General features: G+C 27.9%; 1 protein-coding gene across 1 annotated transcript; it reads left to right on the top strand.

The window, feature by feature from the left end:
• Positions 1 to 8275: 8275 nt before the first annotated feature.
• LOC125861726 (serine/threonine-protein kinase RIPK-like) lies at positions 8276 to 11219 on the top strand. Its single transcript, XM_049541586.1, has 5 exons — positions 8276 to 8736; positions 9204 to 9339; positions 9676 to 9812; positions 9935 to 10058; positions 10377 to 11219. The coding sequence occupies exons 1-5, from the start codon at positions 8350 to 8352 to the stop codon at positions 10865 to 10867; spliced, it is 1275 nt and encodes a 424-aa protein (XP_049397543.1). The 5' UTR covers positions 8276 to 8349; the 3' UTR covers positions 10868 to 11219.
• The last annotated feature ends 634 nt before the right edge of the window (positions 11220 to 11853 follow it).

Here is an 11853-nt window from a genome sequence, read left to right as displayed (position 1 = left end):
TAATCCCCCATTCATTACCATATTTCCCTAGACCTTACCTGACTCAGATTTCGTCCAAATCTGGACTAGGCTAGAAATTTTCAAATCATTACTCAAAAGTTTTCTGGCCCCAATTATTTCCCCATTGACTTTTCCATAACGACGAAAACTGGTCGTTACACTTTCAAAAGATTGGTTTGATAACTTTCAAATTGACACCATATTATTTTCAACCATCTTCAAGTGGACATACTAACTACTATTTGTCTTATCAACAACTTTCTAGTTCTAGAGAAGAAAGGGAAATAGTCAACTAGACAAATGTCTGAGACTTTACTTTTTTTAAGCTGGAAATAGAAAACTCCTTTTTGGAACTGCCATTGATCTCAGGCTAACTTTCAAATATAAAGAAGGAGATATGACAAAAATAATTTAGTTGATGTTATATATTGTATAGGCCATATGAAAGTGTACATCGATTACCATCCATATTTTTTGTTGTTAAATATAATACTTTATTATTCAAGTTTTTTAAGAGGTCAGGTCTATATTCCCTCTTTTACCTGTATTTTATATTTGATTGAATGGGTAAATTATTTAGTCTGTAGTTATATTGAGATAACTCTTTTTATTTAACGATCCATGAAATATAAAAACTTTTCAAACTTCATAGAAATCTTTTAAATGTGTTATGTTTTCAAACCAAAGAATTAAACATGAATGGTAAAAGAATAATTTGAGAACGGTCGAAAAAGGTCACATAAAGAATTTTTTAAAAATATTTAGAAAGTTAAACCTTGATCATATTTTAACATATCATAAGCAAATTTAGTTAGAAGGGTTCCCCAATCAAATATTGTATAAAATAATTTCAAAATGCTAATTGATCCTTAAATCGAGGAACATGCAATATATATATAGTAGTTTCGAATCCTAAACAACTCATCATCATATTGAAATGGATCATTCGCATAAATACCCTTATTTTAGGGTGATTTTTAATTTTTGCTATTAAATTTAATGAATTTTAAGTTTTCCCTTGAGAAATTAAGTAAGAAAAACAAGTGGCCAAAAATACATAAGAAATCAAAATAACAAATATTTTTTATTCGACATGAATATATATATTTTCGTATCATAATATAATATAAGTTATACCTTAAAAGACATAACAAGTTATGTCACTTAATACCTACATAATTAATGCCGGTGGAGGCATAGTTCATTTCAGAGCCCACAAATTATGTCATAAAAGACATAACTTGTATCAAAATTTAAACATAAACAAAATTAACTCCTCAAGGATAGAATGAAACACTGTTATACAGTACTAACAAAATACAGAATTTCAGCGAACTCAATAAATGAAGTATATCACACGAGCTTAATGTGTTTTTCTTGAAAACTTTTATTCAAAGAATAAGAGAAGAAATATTCGACCTCTGTCTGCTTTTAGGATCTCTCCTTCACCATCAATGAGGAAATTTTTTCTCTAACATATTTTTTCCTCCATTTCACATTACATTCATCTTTTAAAATTTAACCTTTAAATAACCAAAAATAGAGGTAATCCTATTAAATAGTAAAATGTGCTATATCTCTGATAGTTTAAGCTTTTAGATGAGATGATCATACACTACAATATGGTATCAAAGTAGGTCCTGAGATCGAACATGTATGCTCTAGAAAAACATTTTGCAACAATCCATGAAAAAAACATTTATTGAATTGTAATTTTCTGTACAGAAATACGACATGTTTCCAAACAACTTCATTAAAATATTGAATAGATCTAGGTTGAAATTAAGTAGATTTCCTTTTTTACTCCATAAAAATTCTACTGTTATATATATCTCAAGACAATCATGACTTTTGACTTGTGTTTCCTCAATAGATATTTGTCCACGTTGAAAAATGAATGATATTAGTTTATTCATTAAAGTAATTTATATATGATTAGAAGCGGATTCAGAATTAGAGGTGAGGCTATGATTTTTGTTTTAGATTCTAGGATAATGATATCATGTATTAGTAATTGGGTTTAAATATAATTTTATACATGTTTAATAAATTTTTATTAATATAAATATGAAATTTGAATTAAAGTTACTGATTTTGGTTGAGTCTGTATGTCGATTTCTAACTCAGCCCTTGTTTGGGATTTATAATTTATTATTTTATGGCAATTTCAAATTAATATAATATAATCGAGTTTACGTTAATATAATATTTATAAATATTTAGTGAATTTCTTTATATATTACATATATAGGGTTTGAACTCGTATATATATATATATATATATATATATATATATATATATATATACTTTTAGTAGATAAAATTCTCAATATTTTTCAACAATTTCGGTTCTAAATAACGTTGCCGACTTGGAACAGTTCAATTGTAATTTATACTCAAGTTGTAGAACTTAATAATTATGTGATAGGGAAAAAAAAAAGATTTTATAAGTTGACAGATCCATTAATATTGAAAAATCTGAATATTATTTTGGTCATGCATATAGCATTCTTGATATTTAGTGCTTTGGTCTTAGCTAAAATTTTCCAAAGTCTGAAGTTGGAAATTTTTGGCTTTTTGGTGTAATAATGAGTTTAGGATTTGAAAGAAGACATCATTTATTCAGAAAAGTTAGCCCACATTTTAACCAACATTATCTACCAAATTTGAACCCTCATAGTTCATGTTGAAAAAAATTGCAAAATCAAAGGATATGGCTCAGTAGATAAGGCTAATTACTTTTTCATTAATCAAAAGTTTTAAGTTTGATCTTTAGGTATGAAAAAATTCTTGATAGAGAGCAATTTCTCTCACATGAGACCTCATGTGGCGTGAATTCGGATTAATCAAACTCCGAAAAACAGATTGAGTGGAATTGAAAAAAAAGGCACAAATTTCAAGTTGGACAAAAGAAAAGGCACCAATTTCGTAGAAAATCTTCTAAAGTTACTACATCTACCTTGTCAATTGGCAGGTGCCATGTTATTTTCTTTTAAGAAACTTTCAACTATGGTCTTTAGGTATTCCTTTTTGAATAAGTAATGTACAAATTGACATAAATATAGATAGATATAGCATTTTACTAGATGTGTAAGGAAAAAAACAATTTTGACTTAAAATCGTTGTCACGGCAACGATTTTTAATTAAAAAAAAGAAAAAAAAATTTGGACAAAATTGCTGCCCCAGCAGCGATTTCAAGTCATTGTGTCAGAGGGAAATCACTTCGTTAGGAGCGATTTTGCCCTTTTGGTTTTAAAAAAATTGATGCACCCTTTTGAAATTTTTGACAATTTTTCTTGCCCTTTTGACTGCGGACTCTTCTTTATGTCCTCCGTCATAGGTATAGCATACACCCCCCTCCCCCCTTAAGGGACTCTATTAACAAATTCAGCCATACTTTATTCACAAAATTTCAAGTCTTCTTTTTCATCTTTGATTGCTCGATAATTTCAACCAGCACACATTTTGCTTTTATACGACGGACCATCTTCATGATTATATATTGTCCCTTTAACTATCTAGTTTCAAGCACCTCATGACGAGCTCTGGTATCATCTGATTTATAAGTAAGCATCTCTTGTAAAATAAGAGTTATGCATCATTGTTAAGGTTTATCATATTTGTCACTATTGAAACCCATTAACACATATTTTTCACTTTTACACATATGCTTCATGAATTTGTTCTCGGGACTATGTCATTATCAAATCTAAAAACACTCATAACATATTATGAACTTATATTATGTCTTATAAAATTTCACTTTTCACTTTCATTTTACAGTAGAATTCGCTTAAAATATCATGTATATCTGTTCTTCAAAAATTTATCCGTCTAAAAACTTGTTAGTCCTTATTTATATGATCCGTACTAATCAACCCTTCCTCTATGATGTTACACACTATTAATTTGCTCATATGCAATGTATATATATGTAGTAATGGTCCCCCTAAAGTTGTTAGATTTAAAGTGGAGGAATTGTAGTTGGGAGACCATAACCAAGACATGTCTATTTCAAGGTGGTACTATTACCTTTTCTTAACGTTACTATGCTCTATTTATTCAAACAAATGTTAAATAGTCAATCTTGTTAGTCTTTCTTTTAGCTTTTGATTTTCAATAATATATATATTTAGAGACTCGACTTATTCATTTTACTTGTCATATTTTTTTACATGTATTTTTAAAAAATTATAAACTAAAAAAGTAATTAAGTAAGTAAGTCTTATTAATTCTTTAATAAAATTTCAATACTACTCTTTTAACCACATTTATCATGATTCATGAGTAAGGAGGGGTAAAGGGAGAAATTAACAATTAATTGCATCTTATTTTTCAATAGAGTTTTATTAACTTTTTTTTCCATACCATTATTAGTAAAGATAGTTTGATGAAATACACATCTAATCAAAGTTTTGTTAAAACATGTATCAAGTCAATCGGGATCAAATAATATGGTTGAGGGAGGGGAGGGGGGGTAATACCTCTTCCATCCATTTTTCTTATCGTGTTGTTCTTCGCACGCTCATAAGAAAAATTTAAAACATAATTTGGCTAATTATTTTTTTATTTTAATTTAGTACTACTCGCTTTTTCACCATAGTAGTTTTTTCCTTTCATTTCATTTATTGGGTAAAAGATTAATATGAAAATAAATACTTAATTATCTTTTATTTTTTAAAATAATAATTATTTTAAATTAATTATTTTATTAGCAAATGAACCGAACGAAATATATTATTGACCAAATATGTGCGGAAGTCGTCCCACAAAGTGAGACATGGCCACACTGAGAATGATTGCAAATACTACTTTCTTGGAAATTAACATAATTTTGCCTCGTGGAATGTTTAGTTCCAAAAGAGAAATGGTAAATTAATTAAGTGGAATACTAATAAATCTTTGTCAATATAATTTATTTTTTTATTAAAATATTTATAACTTTAAACACTATAAGTTGTCACTCAATACTATTTTATTAATTAAATTATTTATAATTATTTTTTAAGTGATATGATTGTGTAAATTAGACATATATTAATGGGAAAATTACATGGTTAAGTAAACAGTACTAGTTAATTAGTCATCACAGCTATAGTTTTAGTTAATTATCATTCGCGATCAATATTCAGTGATAATTACGTGGGTTTGAATTTCGAGTTTGTATAATTTGCATGTTTGTATAATTCAGAATTTGTATAATATAATTTGTAGAAATTTTATATAGTGTAATTTTGTATAATATAATTTGTATAATTGTTTAAAGTTCAAATGATTGTGTTGTATAAATTCGTTATTTCGAGTTTATACAAAAATAGTTCAAATATACAAACGTACTCGGGAACTATACAAACTCACCCATAAATTATACGAACGAAGCAACTTAAACTATAGCTACAACCCGTAAATATGCAAACTATAACTATGAAAATAATTGAGTTTATTATAATGACTATTTGCAAAAATTCCCCGAATTATATATTTTTTGTTTTAATTTGTTTGACCTATATTTTCTTTATTCCACTTTTTTTTTAAAAGAAAAATTTTGCTTTCCTTCTTTTTTTTAACAACTTTTTAATTTCATCTTCTCACATAACATGTTTAAAATCACAAAATTAAAAGATATTTTGATATATTTAAATTTTGACATATCATTAATTTAAGACTGTAAAATTTTAAAATTTTTCTTTATTTTTTAAAATTTATTATTAAATTAAAATAGATCAAATAAATTAAAACAGACAGGATACTCATTAGTAAAATGATAAGGACTCAATCAACATCAACACCACTATTCCCACTACCTCTTCTTTTTTCTTTCTATCTTCATCGACCCTTTTTCCCTTTTCTTTCCTTTTCATTTTTAATGAGATAACTTTTCTCATGTTTACCACACATCTTTCTATAGCAAATATATTAGTTAAATTATAGAGAAGATTAATTAGTTTGTTAGCGTGTTGGATTTATATTATTATGTATATAGATAAGAATTTTTATCTGCTTTTATGTATGAATTTATAGTTAAAAACTTAAAAATTTAAATCTCAAAATTTTAATTGTGCCACATAAATTGAGGATTATATATATATATATATATATATAAGTTTGGTTATAACCTATTCGATCTAGTTTGGAAAATTAAAATTGCTTTTTTTTTAAAAAAAAAAAAAACAAACATTTTTTTTACTTATTGTAGAAAGTTAAGATATTTGATCATTTTTTATATGAAAAGTAAGTGTTTAATTTGAGTAAAATATTAAATTATTGTGTAAATTTTAGGTTTAGCAAACATAAAAATCATATTTGTTTGTTATAGTTATAGTTTGTATATTGCGTTTCATAGCAAACTTAAAGTTTGCTATGGCTATTAATATGTATATATTTCGGTATACATATACAAAAGATCAATTGTATAATCTGTTTCGGTATACATATGCAAAAAAATCAATTGTATAATCTGTGTTTGTATAAAGTGAGAAAGACAAAAGAAAAATGGGCGCAGGGGAAGATCTTTATTTGTATAATTATAAGTGTATAGGACGAAAATATATGTATTTGTATTTGTATATACAATTCTCCCGCTTTATATAAACACAAGCGCAAATTATACATTTGTGTTTGTATAAAGTGAGAGAGGCAAGTGAGAGTGACGAGCGAGATCTGGGAGAGTGGCGAGCGAGATTCTATGGGGAGAGAGACGAACGAAAAGATATGTATATGTATAGTTTTCACTCACTTTATACAAACACAATCACATTTAATACATTTGTGTTTGTATAAAAGTGAGAGAGGCGAGGGAGAGACTGCCAGCGAGAAACAAGAGTGGCGAGCGAGAATTTCAGGGAGAGAGGCGAATGACAACAGTTTGCAACGGGTTACAATTAAATCGAAATGTGGTTATAGTATTTAATTTGAATTAATAATTTGCTATTTTATACAATTTTCCCTTATTTTTATGATAAAAAATCAGTTTCCATGTAATTGGTATTTTTATAATGTTGGCCCAAATACATATTGATATTTTAAAATAGGTAGATATACTTTTAATAGTGATTTGTTTTGTCAAACATATCAGGTTACTCTTCAATAATACTTTTCAAAAAACACTTATTTATANAAACTTGATCGGACATGTTATAACTAGCAATACTAGGACACTTCTTCTTAGTGTTGGTGCATATATCCTAATAATATTAAGTGTTTGGCCATATGATTTAGAGTTTGAATTTAAAGTCTTGATTTGAAATAAACATTTGTTTATAAAAACGTGAACAAAATTTCAACTTAAATTTCACATCATAATTTGAAAGCTCAAATTCTTTAAATAGCAGAATTTTGATTTATTTTTTTTAAATATAAAACTTGAACTGTAAGTTTAAATTTTACAAAAAATACTCATCATTTTAAACTTTACCAAAAAAAGACACATGCTCGACATGTGTAGTAACTCAAATTATGTGAAAGGATTACATCAAAAAAATAATTAATTACTAAGTACTACTATCGATTTTTCGGAGCAGTGAATATTTTGTAAAAATATATGCACTTGAAAATTTGTAATAATATACAATCCATGGAGACACGTGGTTTATTAAGATGACGTCATAGAATATTTTGATATCTTATTTGTTAAGAGAGAAGTATCAAAAATACCTCTGAACTTGACGCAAATTATTAAATTTGTCCTCAAATTATTGACAGCCTTAAAAACACCCTCTACTTGATTAACTAAACTTAAGATATATACTTTCAATCTGTCACATGATATAACAAGTGGTCTCAAACTCTTGTAGGAGCATAGTGAGTTAATAAAAAGTCTAGAGAAGTATTGAAAAACACCCCTAAACTCGATAAAAATTTAAAGGTGTATTTTACTCATATTACAAGATCAGAGATGTATTTAAGTTCAGTTAGTCAAGTAAAAAAATATTTTTAATTATCAATAATTTAAAATTTTACGTTAAATTTAGGTGTGTTTTCGATACTGGATCGGAACGAGCCATAGTTCCGACCAAGCAAACAAAATAGGAGTGGAAAAACAAAAGAAACTTAGTGCCGTCATGTTTTTACACCTAATATAAGGAAACTCCTCCCTTGCTTGTATACGCGGCAAATAATGAAATAATAGTAATTAACTAACAACTATACTTTTACTATTATTATTTTTATTAATTTATCATTTGACCTTAAAGACTTTTAATTTTCTTCACACTTCAATTTAATATCTTCATATGTTTATATATATAGTCTCCCATACCCCTTCTTATTATCATTCTTATTTATTTCATATATCCCAAAGTATATACAAAATAATAATAATAATTAGCTCTAGTGTTACATCTTATATTATGGCTATCAAAATTTTGTTGAAAGGTTTACTACCTAATTGCTTCAATGTTAAGATAAATGATGCAATTATTCATCCACATCATGACAAGATTAATGGAAATTCAAGGCTAGGTGTTGGTGATATTAGTGATCCAGAATCACCATCAAATTGTATGAGTGATCTTTCATCAAATGCTATAATTGGATCAAATCTTCATGTTTTTACATATGCTCAACTTAAAGTTATTACAAGTAACTTTTCATCTTACAATTTTCTTGGAGAAGGTGGATTTGGACCTGTCCATAAGGGGTTTATTGATGATAAAATTAAGTATGGTTTAGATGCTCAACCTGTTGCTGTTAAGTTGTTGGATTTGGAAGGTGATCAAGGACATATTGAATGGCTGGTAAGTAATAGTATTTTATCTGTCTTAGTTTGTCTGGACACGTAGTTTAAGAAAAATACAAAAAGACTTCTCTGAATCTTATATTTGGTTTTCCTTTTGAGCTATCGTAAAATAAATAAATGATCAATATATTCAAGATAATTACATATTTATAAAATATTGTCTGAATTAATTCATCTTATTTCATCAGATCTAAGATATATGTATATGGTTCTGAAAGATGAACCGAATATGAGCGGTTCCAATAAAATTCAATTGATCTTGAATATGAATTCATTTTTTGATTTCCTAGAACTCGGTGTTTTAAACTAAAAATGTGTGTAAGGTTATTGAATGTGTTTGAGTTTTAGGGTATTAAATATGCAACTTAAAAAATAGACGCATAAAATGAAATAGAAGAAGTATTATATTTTCTTTTTAATTCCAATTATTACTAATAGTTTAATATTTATTGTTTTTTTTTTCAGACAGAAGTAGTGTTACTTGGCCAATTGAGACATCCAAATCTAGTAAAGTTGATTGGATATTGCTGGGAGGATAAGCAAAGGCTTCTTGTTTATGAGTACATGGCAAGAGGCAATCTAGAGAACCAATTATTTAGAAGTATGTTTCTCATAATTAACATTCTTGTGAATTATTATTATTTTTCCATTAAAACCTTACTTTAATGTTTATAATAATTTAGATGTGGCAAAATAAACCTATTATTAGTAAATTGTTCAATTTTAAAAAAGGTTGAATAATGACCTATTATTTGGCCTATTTCATTTTAACTCAAAGAGTCTGATCATGTTTCATTCTGACTCACTGAAATTTGATCTAATCCGTCTATTTGCTACCTATATTGCTAATATTTGATATCGACATACTTCATGTTCATGACTTTGGCCGCTTTTAAGCTGAACATGTTTTAATTTTTTATTTTTGCGATTAAAACAGGATGTTCAAGTAGCTTATCATGGCTAACTAGAATGAAGATTGCACTTGATGCTGCAAAGGGGTTAGCATTTCTTCATGGAGAAAAAAAGCCAGTAATATATAGAGATTTTAAGGCTTCGAATATCCTCTTAGACTCGGTAATAATCTATAATTAATTTAATTTTTCTACCTTGAAAATTTACTCTTTAATCTTAACATCCTTTTTAATTAATTTAGACCATACTATAGCTTATATGAAAAATTAAATTCGAAATTTCAGGATTATACGGCTAAGCTTTCTGACTTTGGACTAGCTAAGGATGGTCCGGAGGGTAGTGACACGCATGTCACGACTCGTGTTATGGGAACTTATGGCTACGCTGCACCCGAGTACATGATGACCGGTAAATATAATTTGTATTCATACTCCGATTTAAATAAAAAAAATGTTTTTAAAGATAGTGACGGACCTTGGATTTTTAAAATTTATCTTCTACATGTAGTGCTTGGATGAAAAAAAGCAATAGTTGCTTGAGCACCCAATAGTGTTTATATAGGTCCACCATTATTTTAAAGTTTTAGTAACATGATCCCATTAATCTTGAGAATATTTTCTATAAAGTATACTTTATCTCTCTTTTAAATGTATTTATTGATTAACATTGTATTTGTCAAAATGATAAATACTTGGGACTAAAAGTATATGACCTTTATCTTAACAGGTTATTTGACAACTAGGAGCGACGTATATAGTTATGGAGTTGTCTTGTTAGAATTACTAACAGGACGACAAGCGATTGACAAGAAACGCGCTAGTAGGGAGCAAAACTTGGTGGAATGGGCTAAGCCCTTCCTACGAGATTCACACAAGCTCGAAAGAATAATGGACCCACGACTCGAAGGTGAGTACTCGAGTCAAGGAGCCAAAAAGGTGGCTACATTGGCTTATCAATGCTTGAGCCATCAACCCAAGTCTAGGCCTACCATGAGCAATGTGGTCAAGATATTAGAACCTATTTTGGACTTGAAAGATATACCAATTGGCTCATTTGTTTATGTGGTTCCCTCATTTGACTCTAAAAGTGGTTTGAAGACAAAAGGGAATGAACAAAAAGAGAATGAAGAAAATAAGATGGACATAATAAGTGATAAAGATCATGAAAAAGGAAGTGCAAGGGAAAAGAATCAACAAAAGTCTGCTACTCATATTTAATATACTTAGATACTCATTTGTATAGGACTTTTGAGGCAAGAATTTAGATAATCCAAGTAGAAATTTGAGATAAAAAAAAGAAGAAAATCTAGAGAGACCACATACCAAATGATAATGATTATTGTATTTTTAAGCAGAGATCTCGGGCTTAATCCCGAGAACAAAATTTTGTATGGTAAGGAGCGTTAGAACCCCCACTAGTGAGCTTTTTTTTACGGCAATAACTCGAATTAGTTGAGCTAGCTAATTCTGAACATCAGATATTTAAAGCAAATGACAACGTATTGTTAATGGTGTGTATGTTTTGATGTATTTGTTTGTTTCTTAATTTTTATTCAAGAAATTTGAATACATTTTAGTTAGATTTTCCATTGCACTTTTTGAAAACAATCTTCACACACACAAAAATAAATAAAATCTTCAAAATGGTTAAATTGTAAAATATTTTCAACTTGAAAAAGAGAAAAAAAGACAATTCTTTCCCTTTGTTTCTTATCCTTTAATATTAATATTTTCCAAGGTCAAGATTAAAAAGGATTGAATGTGGCAAGGAATCAACTTGTTGGAAGTCCTAGCATTATTATTCTTCAATTTGTATATTAGAATTGAGTGCAGCACTAACATCATAATCAATTACAAAATTTTATTTTCTAATATTATAAGTACAAGTGGAATCAAATGTTATATTTTATTAAATTAGCCGCTATCATATCCATGCTTAGGGTTGCTTATACATTGGTTGAACACCCTTTAAATCACGTTAGTAAATTTTTTTAAGATATTTGAACTAGGATGTGTTCTAATTGAGTATCTGAGATACATAATAAAATATTTTTATTAAATAATTTTGGCTCATATTTTAGAAATGGTTTTGATTGTGTTCTCAAACGTCATCACATATTTAAGTTAATCACAAAAAATATGTATCCTCTTTTAATTATACGCGACAATATCAATTGAAATTAAAGATGCCTGAGATTTAACAA

This window comes from Solanum stenotomum, chromosome 4 (genome assembly GCF_019186545.1).
Source record: "Solanum stenotomum isolate F172 chromosome 4, ASM1918654v1, whole genome shotgun sequence".
NCBI lineage: Eukaryota > Viridiplantae > Streptophyta > Magnoliopsida > Solanales > Solanaceae > Solanum > Solanum stenotomum.
The sequence above is the reverse complement of the archived record's forward strand: the minus strand, read 5'-3'. Positions and strand labels throughout refer to the sequence as shown.